At 33.9% G+C, this 17,948-nt stretch overlaps 2 protein-coding genes across 7 annotated transcripts in view; both read right to left on the bottom strand.

Annotated features, from left to right (window-relative positions):
• Nucleotides 1-9,079, bottom strand: part of LOC126889482 (zinc finger protein 665-like) — a 75,273-nt gene extending 66,194 nt beyond the window's left edge. For all 5 annotated transcript variants that reach the window (XM_050657818.1, XM_050657813.1, XM_050657816.1 and 2 more), the window contains exon 1: nucleotides 8,749-9,079. In XM_050657818.1, coding sequence (XP_050513775.1) covers nucleotides 8,749-8,983 — 235 coding nt within the window. In that variant the 5' untranslated portion in view covers nucleotides 8,984-9,079. The remainder of the gene's footprint in view (nucleotides 1-8,748) is intronic.
• LOC126889484 (uncharacterized) lies at nucleotides 171-6,834 on the bottom strand. 2 transcript variants are annotated; one of them, XM_050657821.1, is made up of 2 exons: nucleotides 4,071-6,834; nucleotides 171-1,368 (listed from the first exon to the last, which is right to left on the bottom strand). In XM_050657821.1, the coding sequence occupies exons 1-2, from the start codon at nucleotides 4,159-4,161 to the stop codon at nucleotides 782-784; spliced, it is 678 nt and encodes a 225-aa protein (XP_050513778.1). In that variant the 5' UTR covers nucleotides 4,162-6,834; the 3' UTR covers nucleotides 171-781. The 2 variants fall into 2 exon arrangements, with proteins under 2 accessions (XP_050513778.1, XP_050513779.1); XM_050657822.1 differs by lacking the exon at nucleotides 4,071-6,834 and having other exon boundaries at nucleotides 171-1,469.
• Nucleotides 9,080-17,948: the final 8,869 nt, after the last annotated feature.

The following is a 17,948-nucleotide window of genomic DNA, read 5'->3' as shown; positions in this document are numbered from 1 at the left end:
GATTCTTCTTTAACCCCATAACCCTAATTTCTGATCAGAACAATAAGTATCTTTGTGAACTGGGCGGTCACAGCTATACATTACTTCTTCAGTACCATGTTTCTTGCATTCCATACAAAAACATTTTCTAACTTAAAATTTGAAAGCCGGTCCTGTACCTAGAACTAATGAGTAATGAGCTTTATCAATTGCCTACAGATAGTGGAGAAGTTCTGTTTTTTTGTGATCTGTAAATTACCACAAAAAAGAGTAAAAACACTGAATTATTTTCTGTTAGTTGCAGATTAACCAACTATTACACAATTGTATTAAAACACTGTGAATGCATGAGATACCTCAAAAATTAGCTTTAAATTGATACTAAATTTAAAAATAGTTTCACTGTTTAACTTAAGATATTTAGATTTATTAACAGGAATTAAGATCTGAACGCTTTGACTAGCTTTTTGATACTGATTTATGATATTAATTTTTTACAGATTTTGGAACAATTTAGTAGATACTAAATATAAGTCATATATACAACACATAAAATATAACAGTTAAAATAGTTAAAAGAAAAAAATTGCCTACAGAACAAATTACAAACAGGCTGGTAAGAGTGGACAAAACAAAACAATTTTGTTTCGTTGTATCCCTAACCCTTTGTAAGGGTCTGCATCATCATCATCATTCTCTTTGCCTTATCCCTATGCGGGGTCGGCTTCCCTAATTGCATTTCTCCACACAATTCTATCTTGGGTCATATCAATGTTAATCCCTTTTACCAACATGTCCTGCCTTATCGCCTCCCCCAGGTCTTCTTTGGTCTTCCTCTACTACTCCTTCCAAGAATCTGCACTTCAGCTATTCTTCGTATTGGGCGATTAACGTCTCGACGTTGAACATGACCAAACCATCTTAACCTATGCTCTCTCATTTTGGCATCAATTGGTGCCACACCTAGACTTTCCCTAATATACTCATTTCTAATTTTATCCTTCTTTGTCACTCCACTCATCCATCTAAGCATTCTCATTTCCGCCACATGCATTCGTTGTTCCTCTTTCTTTTTCACTGCCCAACATTCAGTTCCGTACATCATAGCCGGTCTTATGGCTGTTTTATAGAATTTTCCCTTCAGCTTCATTGGAATTTTTCTGTCACACAACACACCACTCGCTTCTTTCCACTTCATCCATCCAGCCCTAATTCTACTACATGCATCTCCATCTATTTCTCCATTACTTTGTAATACCGATCCTAGGTACTTAAAACTATTGCTTTTCACAATCATTTCACCATCCAAAGATACCATTTTATTTGTAGTAGCTCCATCTTTAAATGAACATTCCAAATACTCTGTTTTTGTCCTACTAAGTTTTAAACCTTTTTCCTCCAGAGCTTGTCTCCATTGTTCCAGTTTTTGTTCTAAGTCTCTTTCACTATTTCCTACTAACACGACATCATCAGCATACATTAAGCACCATGGAATGTTACCCTGTAGTTTCGCTGTTATCTGGTCCAAAACTAATGAGAATAAATACGGACTAAGCACAGAGCCTTGGTGCAATCCTACTTTCACATGAAATTTATCAGTCTCTCCCACACCTGTCCTAACACTAGTCGTTACTCCCTCATACATATTCCTCACAATCTTTACATATTCACCAGGGACTCCTTTCTTATTGAGTGCCCACCACAGAATCTCTCGAGGAACTCTATCATATGCTTTCTCAAGATCAATGAATACCATATGAGCGTTTGTTTCTTTACTCCTGTATTTTTCCATCAACTGCCTTATAATGAAAATTGCATCTGTTGTTGATCTACCCTGCATAAAGCCAAATTGATTCTCGGATATTTCGGTCTCTTCACGTATCCGTCTGTCAATTACTCTTTCCCATATTTTCATGGTGTGGCTTAGCAGTTTTATAGCCCTGTAGTTTGTACATTGTTGTATATCTCCCTTGTTTTTGTAAACAGGTACCAGTATACTGCTTCTCCATTCGTCTGGCATTTGTCCGACTTCCATAATTCTATTAAATAGACCTGCTAGCCACCTTGTTCCTGTCTCTCCCAATGCTCTCCATACTTCCCCGGGAATATCATCTGGTCCTACCGCTTTTCCTTTCTTTATTTTTTGAAGCGCTTGAGCCACTTCCTCGTTGGTTATTTTGGTGACCATTGCTGCTACTGTCTCCGTTGACTCTACAGGCTGTCTGTCAAATTCTTCATTTAATAAGCTGTCAAAGTACTTTCTCCATCTCTTTTTGACATCCTTTTCGTGAACTAGTATTTTATTATTTTCATCTCGGATACATCTAATCTGATTAAAATCTTTTGCTTTCTTTGCTCTCTGTTTGGCTATTTTATATATCTTCGTTTCGCCTTCCCTGGTATCAAGTTGATCGTATAGGTTTGAATACGCTTCTGCTTTGGCTTTTGCTACTGCTACTTTCGCTTCCTTTTTCGCCACCATATAGTTTTGAAGATCTGTGTCGGATCTGGTTTCTTGCCACTTTTTATATAATTTTCTCTTCTCTTTTATTTTTCCTTGTACTTCGTTTGACCACCACCAAGTCTCTTTATCCTCAAACTTTTTTCCTGACGTTTTCCCAAGTATTTCAATAGCAGTCTCTCTAATACTACTGGCCATTTTTCTCCAAATTGTATTAAGGCTTCCTTCCATGTTCCAACATATTTTTTCTACTATTCTTCTCCTGAATAGACCTTCTTTCTCATCTTTCAGCAGCCACCACTTGATTTTTTGTGGTCCTCTCCGATATTTTTGTTTAGTTTCGCTTTTTACTTCGATGTCCAGAACAAGCAGCTTATGTTGTTGGCTTACTGTCTCACTAACTATTACCTTGCAGTCCTTACATTCACGTATGTCTTCTTTCCTTATCATGAAGTAGTCTATTTGGGATTGATGTTGTCCACTTTTGTAGGTAATAAGTTGAGTTTCTCTCTTTTTAAAGAATGTGTTAACAATCGCCATATCCAATGCTGTTGCTAATTCAAGCATGTATTGTTTCATATCCTGTCTTGGTCTGGCCCACACGTGCATTGAAATCAAAACAAAACAAAACAATTAAGAGGCAATATTAATTTGCTGCAAGTCACATATAAATTGGTTAGGTGAGGAACTAAAATTAAGCCTCTCAGTATTTTGATTTGCTAGACGTAACATTCTAGTTATTCGCAAAATTAAATTCCAACAGAGGGCGCTCAAAATTTCAAAGATGGATGACAACTCTAGGAAAACAATTCATTTTGTCATTTGAATTCACAGTTCTAAAATGTTAAATTAAAATCATTTACAGGAGTGTTTTGCCAAAGTAGCCACTAAGTTTTGCAACTAAGACATCTTATAAGTTAAATCATCATCATCATCATTCTCTTTGTCTTATCCCTATGCGGGGTCGGCTTCCCTAATTGCATTTCTCCACACAATTCTATCTTGGGTCATATCAATGTTAATCCCCTTTACCAACATGTCCTGCCTTATCGTCTCCCCCCAGGTCTTCTTTGGTCTTCCTCTCCCACTCCTTCCAGGAATCTGCACTTCAGCTATTCTTCGTATTGGGTGATTAACGTCTCGACGTTGAACATGACCAAACCATCTTAACCTATACTCTCATTTTGGCATCAATTGGTGCCACACCTAGACTTCCCCTAATATACTCATTTCTAATTTTATCCTTCTTTGTCACTCCACTCATCCATCTAAGCATTCTCATTTCTGCCACATGCATTCGTTGTTCCTCTTTCTTTTTCACTGCCTAAGATTCAGTTCCGTGCATTATAGCCAGTCTTATGGCTGTTTTATAGAATTTTCCCTTCAGCTTCATTGGAATTTTTCTATCACACAACACACCACTCACTTCTTTCCACTTCATCCATCCAGCCCTAATTCTACTGCATGCATCTCCATCTATTTCTCCATTACTCTGTAATACTGATCCTAGGTACTTAAAACTATTGCTTTTCACAATCATTTCACCATCCAAAGATACCACTTTATTTGTAGTAACTCCATCTTTAAATGAACATTCCAAATACTGTTTTTGTCCTACTAAGTTTTAAACATTTTTCCTCCAGAGCTTGTCTCCACTGTTCCAGTTTTTGTTCTAAGTCTCTTTCACTATTTCCTATTAACACTACATCATCAGCATACATTAGGCACCATGGAATACTACCCTGTAGTTTCGCTGTTATCTAGTCCAAAACTAATGAGAATAAATAAGGACTAAGCACCGAGCCTTGGTGCAATCCTACTTTCACCTGAAATTTATCAGTCTGTCCCAAACCTGTTCTAACACTATTGTCAATTACAATATCTATAGACAGGATCGTACACCTGCCTCTAGTTCATCTCTTAGAGGGGGTGGAGTATTAATGGCTATTTTAAAGAAATATTCATCATTACGAATCCAATCTGATCCTTCTATTGAACAGCTGTTTGTACGGTTCCACGGAAAACTTATTCTGGGAGCTCTATACATTCCACCTCAATCTCCAGCCTACACCTATCAAATTCATGCTGACCAACTGATGCTTCTAAGTGAACAGTTTTCATCCCTGAAATTTCACTTATTTGGTGACTATAATCTCCCCTCAGCTAGGTGGAGAGTTGAAGATTATTGCTCTTCTGCAACCTCACAAACTTCATCACCTCTAGCTGTAGTTGATGCCATTGAGGTTGTTTCAAATATGTGTGCTTATCATAATCTTTTTCAATGTAATTTTATATTTAATAGCAGGGGTGTTATTCTGGATCTTATCCTGGCCCCAGAAGAGCTTGTCATTTCTGAAGCTGACGATGCTCTGGTTTCACCTGACTCTCATCATCCTCCTCTGTTAACATCATTGCAGCTTAATGTTTTTGATAGGTCAATTTCTGGCAACGAATATTATTATGATTTCCGTAATGCAAACTTTCCAGCAATTCACCAATGTCTAGAATATATAGAATGGGATAACCTGTTTCGTGGTAGAGATCTTTCCAACATGATCGCTATGTTTTATGACATTATTTACTCTCTCATTGAACATTTCACTCCAGTTAAATATTTTAGTACTAAGAAATTTCCTTGTTGGTATTCTTCTGAGCTTAAGCAATTGTTAAAGGAAAAAATAAAAGCTCATAAAATTTATAAAACCTTAAAGACTCCTGAAAGCTATGCTGATTTTTGTCATCTGAGAACAAATTGTAAAAATCTATCTAAATGCTGTTATGACAATTACATACGTTTCACCGAATTTTCTATACAAAATAAGGCGAGGCATTTTTGGAAATTTGTAGGTAGCAAGCGTGAAAACAATTGTATACCTGACTTAATGACCCTGAATGACTCTGTAGCTTCATGTGGCAATGATATTGCTAACTTATTCGCAGATCACTTTTCATCAGTTTATAGTGATATTACTTTAAATTGCAATGTTGACCATATTCAGTCTCAACTCAATATCTCATCATATGGTATCCAGATTTCCAAAATTTACGAAAAGCTTTCATCATTAAGTGTCAACAAGGGTCCTGGTCCTGATGGTATACCACCTAATTTTCTTAAGGAATTCAGTTTTGTACTATCGCGACCTTTGTTTCATATATTTAATAAATCTTTGGATGTAGGTCAGTTTCCAGAATTTTGGAAACTTTCTTATGTCACACCAATATATAAATCTGGTAATAAATCTAATATTAGTAATTCCTGCCCTATATCTATTCTTAGTGTTATACCAAAGGTTTTTGAGAGTATTATAACTGATTTCCTCACCTTCGATAGCTCCGGGATCCTAAACTCTCAGCAATTTGGTTTTACTACAGGTAAGTCTGCTGAACTGAGTTTGTTGACCTATGTTGATTTTCTGTCTGAAGCCTTGGAGGAGGGACTTCAAGTTGATTCAATTTATACTGACTTTTCCAAGGCCTTTGACAGAGTAAATCATGAACTCCTGATTCAAAAGCTTAGCTCCTATGGCATAAGTGGACCTTTGTTGCAGTGGTTACAGAGTTATTTAACCGAAAGATTTCAACAAGTTCCGAGTAAACCACTTTTACTCACAAACCTTTCCAGTTAAGTCAGGTGTACCACAGGGGTCCCATTTGGGTCCATTACTCTTTAATATATTTATTAATGATATTACCAACTGTTTTCACGATTGTAACGCCTTGCTATTTGCTGATGACTTGAAGTGCTTTAAAGTTATAAAAAATCATTATGATGCTGCCATATTGCAATCAGAACTGAATAACCTCTCTGCATGGTGTTCACTTAACGGTATGAACCTTAATTCAATCAAATGTCATGTAATTAACTGTAACCGTACTCACCACCCAATATTATCAAACTATTACATTGATGGCCAATTGCTCAACACTGTTAATAAAATCAAGGACTTGGGGATTACACTGGAAAACTCTCTTTGTTTCAATACTCACATCATCAATGTCATTCAAACATCTATGACAATGCTGAGTTTTGTAAAAAGAACAACTCGTGATTTTACAAACATATCCAGTATTAGAGTTCTTTACTTCTCTTTGGTCAGGTCTCACCTCGAGTATTGTTCTTCAGTGTGGTCCCCACACTACTTGGTCTACATTAGGAAACTTGAACAAGTCCAAAATAGTTTCTTCCGTTACATTGCTTTTAAGCTTCATACCTATCAAGATTACGCTGTATGGCAGCATAAACTGCAGGTCCCTTCTCTTGCAAGCAGGAGAAAACAAAGGGACCTTTTGCTATTATTCAAGATCTTAAATGGTATATGCAGTTGTTCTCAACTACTTAATAAGATCGCACTGTTTGTACCACCTCGCACCACTAGACAAGTGCGAACATTTTATGTACCATTCCACAGGTTTAATTATTCACTTTTTTCGTTGTACCCAGAGTCTTGAATTTAGCAAACTCCCTTTACAATTTACAACTGTTCGACAACTCCATCAGTCGTTTTAAAAGAAATTTACATGGGATCAATATTTGAGTGAAGCGTCTGTAATTTGTTAACTTGGTTTTATGATATTATTTCATAGTACATATTTACTTCTAATATTATATTTATATTTCTGTATGTCTGTTTTTTATATTATATTATGTTATTGTTTTTTTTTCTGTACACTATGTATTTTTGTAGAATTGGGCTTGCCCGTAAAAATAAATAAATAAATAAAACACTAGTCGTTACTCCCTCATACATATCTATTTATTTATTTATGTATTTATTTATATACGGGATTACCCCCATTACAACACATACAGTATAAAATCAATCTCTGTAATATCTACTAAACTAGAGTAAAATAAATCTTAATTACATCTCTCACAATCTTTACATATTCGCCAGGGACTCCTTTCTTATTGAGTGCCCACCACAGAATCTCTCGAGGAACTCTATCATATGCTTTCTCAAGATCAATGAATACCATATGAGCGTTGGTCTCTTTATTCCTGTATTTTCCATCAGTTGCCTTACAATGAAAATTGCATCTGTTGTTGATCTGCCTTGCATAAAGCCAAATTGATTATCAGATATATCGGTTTCTTCACGTATCCATCTATCAATTACTCTCTCCCATATTTTCATGGTGTGGCTAAGTAGTTTTATAGCCCTGTAGTTTGTGCATTGTTGTATGTCTCCCTTGTTTTTGTAGACAGGTACTAATACATCTTATAAATTAATCTTAATCTTATAAGTACATCTTATAAGTTAAAGACGATTCAAAATTATGTTTAATCTGTATGCATTCATTAATATTTGATGCTAACTACTGATTTGTTTTTACCTTTTTTTCATAAAAAAATCTGGCCCCCGATAATCACGCCGCGTTCTAAAAATTATTAATCTATCTTAGGATTTCTAATTTTGTTTTTAATTTAATTAATAGGTGCACTACAGTTTATTTTACACCAACAGATAACAATTTTTGATTAAATAAAAACTGGAAACTTGGAAACTAAGTAGGTGAATAAATTTATTTTATAATAATTGTGTTCTGGAAATTACGAAGTGGTCGGAATATTTTGGATAACCATGTACATTCTATGTACAGAATATATACATTTTATTTATTTATTTAATTTTGCAGTCGCTTAAACATTAAAAATACTACGTTTAATACAAACGTTAAATTAACAAAATGTGTGATTTGGCATTGGTTAATTTAGGTCATTACGTAGAGTATAATAGGAATGAATACTGAGGAACACTACAATAGTTTTTTTAAGTCGAAATTATTGTTAATTACAACATAAACTGACCGCAAATATGTACACAAATTAATGGCAAAGTCAAAGTTTTCCTTGAGTTGATGGTTTTCAAATTTGCCACCAGGCGTCGCCCACTTTGCGGTTACTCGCCAATAGGTTCATTGAGGCTATAATTACATCGATGAAATGGTACATGAAAAGTGTTTTCAACCGCATTTCGAGTACTGTATGTAGGAACTTTAAAACCAACCTTAGACAATAAATAATGACTATTTGCTGTACCATTTAAGAAACTATACAGAATTTTCAAATCTTAGCGATAATGACATTCTTCCAGGGTATTGCTTATTAGCTCTAATTTCTTCATAACTGTAAAACCTGTTACTCCCATTAATAGCTCTCATTTTAAATCCCAAAAACCTGAGGAATTTATTTTGAACTTTTTCAATTTTTTCTCTTCTACCACTCACTGGTAAAAAAGTTAGTCCTAAGTATACTACATACTTCTAAAATATGGAAGGACTTCAATAATATAATTGTTAATACTAACCTTTTTCAGTTTTTTGGTTTTCTTCAAATAGGTTAAGTTTATTTGCATCTTGCTCTATTTCAGTTTTTATAGGACGTTCTTTTAAGTCTAAATAATCATAGGTATCATGTGTACTTTGCCCATTGGATTCCTCCTTAACTTCACATTTAATGCCGTCCAAAAATGCATCATCCAGGTCATTATACTCTATTTCTAATTTACACGTTTCCTCGCCAATTTCTTGTTTTACTTCCATTTGATTACACTTAATTTTATGTATTTCAAAACTTTTAAAACGCGAAATTATTATAAAAATAAAAAATGGGGCTTGTCACGAGTGACATGTGACATCTTAAAACTGAGAGAGAGAGAGAGAGAGAGAGAGAGAGAGAGAGAGGTGACTAGGTGACAGAGTGACAGGGGACAGGATTAGGAATTTGTAAATTTCTTTGGCTAAATTTCAACCCGTGTGATGTTAGCCGACAAAAGTGAGATATTACGCTCAAAATTAATTAAAACATTAGGTTTTCATTTGGGGATGGTTCGCAGTCTATTTTCAACATTTGGTGATCGTTAGTTAATTAGGAAAAAAATAATTAAAAACTGTCATGATGCCAGCCGACACAACGTTGTATAAATGATTAAAAAAAAACTTTATTATAGATCGATGCGAAATCGTATGGTGATCACAAATCTATCAATGGTATAATTTTGTCTTCAATATTTAACGTACAATTAGCAAAAAAGCTAATTGCTATTATTGCGCCTATTTGAATTAACGCGTGCTTGTGCGCATGCGCCCGTTATTATGGCGGGCAAAGAATACATAGTATCTCTCACAAGAACCGACACGGACGGCGATTCTTTTGTTGTTAGCATGTACTTAATTTTAGTATCGAGTTGGCAAGCGTACACGCGAGTACACTGAGAAAAGTCTCGCACATTTCTGGCGTGTATCAATAAAATTTTAGTTGCACTGAGAGAAAGGTTGCATGCAGGGCCGGCTTTTGTTGACATTCTTAATATGGTGTAATTATTTTTGATTTACAAAAGGTTGCAAATACAACACAAAGTAATGGTGAGAATTATATTGATTAAAACCATGGATAAAATACATTTTTTATCCTGATTTTAGCATTGAAAGACCAATAATAAAATATATTATAGTGGCGTGACATTCACTAATTATTCTTTTTGGCTTATATTGATACAACGATACAAAATATAATTTGTTGTTTTCACCAATTTTGAAAAAGTGTGAACAAGTTGGTGAGAATTTGAACGACTTGGTGTGACCTAATAGGCTGTCTGTCCGTCCGACCGCGAATATAACTCCTTCAGTCACTATACCAGGTAGAATGACAAATGAGGTGTCAAATGAAAGCTTATAATCCATGGATGGTACTCAAGGTGAGACATTTGACCTAGACTGTCTGTCCGTCCGACCGGAAATGTAACTCCTCCGTCACTATACCAGGTAGAATCACAAATGAGGTGTCGAATGAAAGCTCATAATACATGGATATTACTAAAGGTGGGAAATTTGACCTAGGACTTCCGGTTTTAGAAATGCGACCGGAAGTACTCTTTTAAAGTCACCGCAATAGCACAAGTGATATATTATTCGACGCGCATTCGCAAGACGAGAACAAATATATACTTCTTGTTTCATGACTGTCTGTCCGTCCGACCACGAATACAACTCCTCAGTTACTAATACAGATAGAATGACAAATGAGGTGTCGAATGAAAGCTTATAACCCATGGATGGTATTAAAGATGAGAAATTTGACATCGGACTTCGGTTTTAGAGTTACAACCGTAGGTACTGCTTTAAAGTCACTCAAAATATGATATGAATGTAAAACAAGATGACAAAATTAGTAAAATCGTAGATCAATCGACGCAAAGTTACACGAAGAGTTCCAATATCGACTTCCAGTTCTACTTTCGATTACTTTGTGTGAAAACCTAGGACCAATTACTTGTTTGTCGAGGTATTTCCTAATTCATTATATTCGTTATTTCGTAAAATAATCGAAAAATAACAGCCGTTGTAACCGTCACGGAATCCAATTCTTTTTGGATGACAAATGTTCGTGATCAACAACAAGAAACTGTATGCTAAAATCGAATGTCAATATTTTCAATTTTTATTGTCTTGGAAACCAGCCAAAACATTCCGTACATTCCAGCCAAAACCAGCCAGTACATTCTTTAAAATCGAATATCGGGGTAAATAAATAAAAAACCAATAAGTATTGTACTATTTTATTTCTATAAATATAAAGATGTAATAACTGAAAAAATATATATAGTATACAATAAAAACTAATAAGCAATCGAGAAAAGAGAAAAAGTAATTTTTTAAATTAATATATTAATTAATATATATATGGAAACGTTTTGATCATTATGGTCAGAAGCTTATATTCCATATGAAAGCAGCCTTTAGCTTTTTTTGTTGGAACGCAAGTATAATCAAGAGAATGTAAACCTATTATGAAGAGTGTATTGTCAATTATCAAGCATTAACTTGAATGTTGAAACAATTTCAAGTGATATTGGATCATCCTTTTTGAATTAGCTAAATTATATAATGTTACTCCTGAAAATCCTGAATTTCAAGTAGTCAGTCATAAATTGTTTTATATATTTGACCTAAGTTATTGTTTTATACAAACTACAGAAACAATTTAATGAAACATAGTTTATTAAATTTAATTTAGGTTTGCTGATAAAAGTACTTTATGGAAGTTTTTGTGAGTATTGGATTCTCAACTTTTTAAACACAGCACGTGGCTTGTGGAATGAACACATATAAAATATGACTTTGTGCTCTTCCTGCAGATGCATTTGGTACAGTAGAGGTCAAAGATGTTGTTTAAAGTATCAACACAGTGGATATCTTACTGGGAAATTAGAAAATAAGTAAAACGTCATGTGCTCCTTTGTAGAGTTCAGTATTAACCATGCTTTATTATACATAACCTCACATAATTCTTATACATGGCATATGATATAAGTCATCTTCATAGAACATTACTTTTGAACTAAATATTACCAACACCCCCACTAGTTCAAAATACAATATAACCCTAAGAAACCAAACAAACAATATTCAAACAATTCATAAATTTATAATGTTTAGCACTATGCAAAGCTTTAGTTAATAAGTCTGCTGGCATATCAGCTGTTTCTAAATATCTCAGTTCAATTTCTTTTCTGGATATTGTATCCCTAACAAAATGATAACGCACATCTATGTGCTTCGACCTTTTATGAAATACACTATTCAGAGAAAGCTTTTGAGCCCCTTGATTACCATTGTACAATACAACAGTAAAAGATTTACCCAAGAGTTCTATCAAAATATTTCTCAAATAAATAGCCTCTTTTGAAGCTTCACTAATTGCCATATATTCCGATTCGGTACTAGAAAGTGCCACAGATCTCTGCTTCGTACTCTCCCAGGATATCACAGATCCAGCAAGTTTAAAACAAAAACCAGTGTAAGACTTTCTATCACTCACATTTTGTGCCCAGTCAGCATCAACAAAACCTTCCAAATTTTTGTCATTTTTAGTAAATTTCAGACAAAACGACTTGGTAGCCTTTAAATATTTTAAAACCCTTTTTGCTGCATGCCAATGAGATTCATTAAAACAATTGTTGAACTGACTTAGGTAACTTACGCAATAAGAAATATCAGGTCTAGTCATAACACAAAGATACATTAAACTTCCAATCAAATGTTGATAAGGCACATCTAAATTACAATTGCCTTTTTCAAAAATTGGATTAACTTCCATTGGTGTGGTCACAGTTTTAGAACCTGTCATCTTAAACTTTGCCAATAAGTTGTCAATATATTTTTCTTGATCAAGTGTTATAATATTTTTATCTTTGTTAATATTAATTCTAACACCTAAACAGTTTTTAGCCTGTCCCAAATCTTTGATTTTAAATTTTAAACTCAATTCCTTCTTAATAAACTCAGTTTCATAAGCATTATTCGAAAAAAAGGAAAAAATCGTCTACATACAAAGCAATTATTGTCATAAGACCATTTTCTCGTTTAATAAAAACACAAGATTCATAATTTGACTTTTTATAACCTAATTCTGTCAAAACTACTTCAACCCTCTTATACCAAACCCGAGACGATTGCTTTAAACCATAAATGGCACGTTTGAGCTTTAAAACTTTATTTTCCTGACCCTGAATGATAAAACCTTCTGGTTGCCGCATAAATACATTTTCTTCCAGCTGACCATTCAAAAAAGCTGTGGCCACATCCAAATGAGTTATATCTAAGCCTAAATTAACCGATAGTGCTATCAATAACCTAAAAGTGGAATGCCTGACTACTGGAGAAAAAGTTTCCTGAAAATCAATACCATATTGTTGTGTAAAACCCTTGGCCACTAGTCTAGCTCTATATCTAGTCTTACCTTCACTGTCAGTCTTTCTTTTAAAAACCCATTTACAGTCTACCACACTGCCTGTTTCTGGAATGTCAGTCATTTCCCAAGCATCATTTTCATTGAAGGATTGCATCTCTTCTAACATTGCTTGCTTCCAATTATTCCCATCTGGTCTTTCCAGAGCTTTTTGGACAGTAATCGGATCATTTTCTAGATTATTTTCTGTGCATAGATATGTCACATAATCAGAAAAATCTTTAGGTTTTCGGATACGCTGAGGTCTGTCTCTATCCTCCACTGGTATATTCTGCCCCTGCACATCTTCTTCAGGTTCATATTCGCTAACATCACTCGATTCATTTACAGAAGAACTATCAGGTGTAGCAAAGGTTTCTGTGTCAGTTTCTTGCTCTACTAACTCTGGGTTTTCTGGAAAGTTTTCATTTTCCCCCACTGAAACTGATACTTCCACATCTTCTGCAGAATTTTCACTTATAGGATTAATAATTTTATCCTCAAATATAATTACATCTCTGCTAGTATTGATTACGTTTGTTTCTGGGTCAAACAGCCTAAAACCCTTAACGTTTTCTGAATACCCAATAAAAATCTGTTTCTTAGACTTCTTGTCCCATTTCAGTCGCTTTTCTTTAGCAACATGGACCATTGCATGACTACCAAAAACTCTAAAATGGCTAATATCAGGTTTTTTATTGTACCACATTTCATAAGGAGTTTTGCTGCCTAATCCTGAAACAGTAGAACGATTTCTAATGTATACAGCTGTATTAACAGCTTCTGCCCAAAATTTCTTTTCCAATTGAGCATCAAATATCATACACTTTGCCTTTTCTACAATAGAACGGTTTAATCGTTCAGACATACCGTTTTGTTCTGGGGTATAAGGGTTTGTTTTCTGATGTACAATACCATGACTTTCTAAAAAACTGTCAAATTGTTTGTTCACAAACTCACCCCCGTTATCTGATCTAAATGATTTAATCTTTAGGTCAAGTTGTGTTTCAACTAACACTTTGAATTTTTTAAACACTTCGAAAACTTGATCTTTTGTTTTTAAAAAATAAACAAATGACATTCGTGTATAGTCATCAATTAAAATAAAAAAATACTTAGAGCCTCCAATTGACCTAGTTTCCATGGGCCCACATAAGTCTCCATGAATAACTTCAAGTGGCTTTTCTGCTCTTGTACCTGTGTTTTTAAAAGACATACGAGTCTGTTTACCTTCACAACAAGTAATGCAATTAGATTTACTTAGCTTTGTAACATCTGAGCAACTGAGTCCTAAAACAGAACCATTTTTCATTTTATCCATGTCCAAACTATTAATATGGCCAAGTCTACGGTGCCATAATTCAGAAGAGACATTAAAATTACATTGTTCAGAATACTGTACATTAGCTACATTAAGTTTATACACACCATTACAAAGTTCAGCAACAGCAATTAGACTATTATCAGCATTAAAAATTTTACACAACATAGGTTCAAATACTACCTTATTTCCATTTTTAAGCAACTGACTAACTGACAAAAGATTTGTCGACAATTGTGGTACACAGAGAACATTTTTTACAGTAACATCAAAAACATCTTTATTTACAATAGTTTTTAAAAGTACGTTACCTGTAGCTACTACTGGAACCATCGTTTTATTAGCTACCATAATTTCTTGACAAAAAGAGTCTGTACATACCTTGTTTAACAAATTTCTATCAGCTGCTAAATGCGAACTAGCTCCTGAATCTATATACCAATCTGTTTTCTGAAAGTTCGTACTCAAAAATACAACACTAAAGGCATTTTCCTTTTTGTTTTGAGATTTTTCTTTTGCTAACAAAGGACACTTGTTTTTATAATGGCCCCACTGTTTACATCCGAAGCACCTAACTTCACGAGTTCGTTCTTCTTTTTCAACTCTATCACTTTCACCAAAATTGTTGCGCACTGTCGAATTTGACTGATTTCGATTTGGCTTATTTCTGTGACGGGTAAAAAATGCACCACTTTTATTATCACTATCACTTTCCATATCAAGGAGTTTTGTTTTAATACTATCACCCAGGCAACCAAGTGACGTCAACAACGTCGAGGAAACGTCAGTATTTGGTGGAATATATACACGTAGTTGAACATTACGTCATATCGACGTCTTTTGTAGGTGATTTTAAATACGTAAGGTTAATGACGTTAAAATACGTTTAAAAGACGTTTTCATTTCAGCCAGCCTAAGTCTGACGTCACGAAATTGGGAGGAGCTTGGAGCTTAAAAGTTACAAAACTAGGGTTATGTTTGTATCATCGTTGTCGTTTCATTTCATTGTTTGTTTGTCCTAGTATTTTGCCTTTTTTGGATTCATTTGGATTTTGTTGGCTGTTTTGTGTGTATTTTTTAAAACTTCTGTTTGTCATTTGTAAATTTTATAAATTTACCACAATGCAAAGTGATTATTTAAGGAAATTATTAATGGAAACTCCGCAGATGTTTTAGAAAGGTAGGCGAAACAATTTTTTATTTACTATTCATTTTCCCCTGATATTTATCAATAATGATGAATTTTGCAAGCAATAACATTATTTCTTTTCTTGTTTTAGATATTCATTGAAGCTGAAAATAATTGGAGATTTAGATCCATATACAATTCAGTCATCAGAATTGGATTTTACAGTGCATTCCTTCAATTACTGTTATAATGCTATTATAGATAGACTGCTAGAGTCTCACAGTTACTGCTTTAAGCAGCAGATGAAAGCATACAAAAGCCTTCAGGCACATAAAAGCCTTCACAACTGGATTTGTTTTGAAACATTGATGTTTTGATGATTTCTATATTATTGTTGGAAAGGTAAGTCTTTATTTTATTTATTCACCATTAAGAAATATATGGATAACAGTATTAGTGTCTTTCGGATAAATGGGTTTTAAATATTAGATTTATTTACGTTTATATATCTGTATGAAACCAGACATATTGTCCTAATTTGTAAACTGTGTTTTTCTCCATATTTCTCTGAAAATGAGTTATTACTGCCATTTATTTGAAAAAATCCCTACTCGTTTAAAAAAGGATGCACATCCATATTTTTACCAGAAGAGTAAATAGTGACATCTTCGTATACACTGTATCTCCCTTGCAGCAAATTTAGTACGAAAAATATGTATCTCCCCAGTTTGTCATACCACACGATTGACCTCACTGTTTAGAAAGTGATATTTTCAAGAAAGAGTTGGTGGTAAATAATATTAATACACTCATTAAACAATATAGGTACAAATGTTAGTACCTATCTATAAAATATTCCATTTTAGCATTCTATCTTTTAAAATGGGAGATACATAGTATTCACATTAGTCATATTTAGAGAAATAATTTTTTGTGCCTCTGTAAAATTTGGATAAATGGAGTTACACAGTTTACAGATTAGGTCGACGACATGTAATTGCTATGATAGAAAAGAGAATAATAAACAGTCATGATCGTTTGTTCTAAAATTATATTATATGAATGTCTGATTTTAAAATATTCTCAATCATTGTAAAGAACGCAAATACTCGAATGAAAATAAATTTTTGTACTTGAAGCATTCCCACAAAGATAAAATATTTTTTTAGGTGAAAAATTCCCAAAAAGCTAATGCTAAACCACTAGATGCTTCGGTGAATAGCCAGTTCCAATGGCATAGCAAATGCACATTGTATGTGTATGGCCAGTAATAGTGAAATTTGCAGCCATATTGCAGCAATCTTATTTGCAGCTGAGTATGCCCACAGCAAGACAGAAGAAGAAGAACCCAATGCATGTACAGATGTTACAGCTATGTACATTCTCTGGTGAAAAACTAATGAGTTTTCAAGCTGTTCGGTCAGAGTGCTTGTTGCGCTCTCTAAACGAACTGATATATAAGACGGCTTTGGCTTCATGTTGCAGTGATATGAAAATGGTTAGTCATTTTTAATTATAATGTACTTCTTCATCATGAGTATTTATGTATAGGGCTTTTCATTCACAGTCATTTGTTTCGAGCTTCTGTCATGTGTCACATAATATTAATATTATATCTACGTCATACGTTATTGGTATATATCAATGATACACACCAAAGACATATGGCATAGATATATTAATATTATGTGACACATGACAGATGCTCGAAACAAATGACAGTCGATAAAAAGCCCTATTAGTCTTTTAAGTGTGTATTATCAGATATCACATGTAAATTGTTTTTATCATGTTAATTTGGTCATTACAGTCCCTTAATCAAAAAATATATTTTTCAGGTGTCTGTGGATCTTTTTGTATGCAAAAATTTGTAATAATTATTTGAAATCATTTTGAGGATTATTAGAGTATGGAAATATATGTGAGAACACATATACTATTATAGTTTTGTCCTATTTTTTATCATTCAATAGTCTTCTTAAAATTTATAAATATAAAGCAGATAGTTTTCATTGAAATTCAATATATTGGGTCTTATTTGTATGTATTCATTTTTGACTAAAGGTACGATTCCGATAACGACTGCAGACAGCAACTGCAAACATCAGTTGCAGTTCTCGGCGTTATGGACGTTACTACTTTGCACTATTTATCTGTATGAGACTTATTCCGACATCTGACTGCAACTGCTGTCTGGCAGAACGTCAGTTGCTAATAATTATGCAAATTATTAGTGCAAAATAATGACGTCTGTCATGGTGACAACTGTAATTGCCATCTGCAGTCGTTGTCGGAATCGTACCTTCAAAGTGTGTGGTATAATTATAAT

Source organism: Diabrotica virgifera, chromosome 8 (genome assembly GCF_917563875.1).
Source record: "Diabrotica virgifera virgifera chromosome 8, PGI_DIABVI_V3a".
In the NCBI taxonomy this organism is placed as follows: Eukaryota; Metazoa; Arthropoda; class Insecta; order Coleoptera; family Chrysomelidae; genus Diabrotica; species Diabrotica virgifera.
Note: the sequence above shows the minus strand (reverse complement) of the source record. Positions and strands in the feature narration are given on the sequence as shown.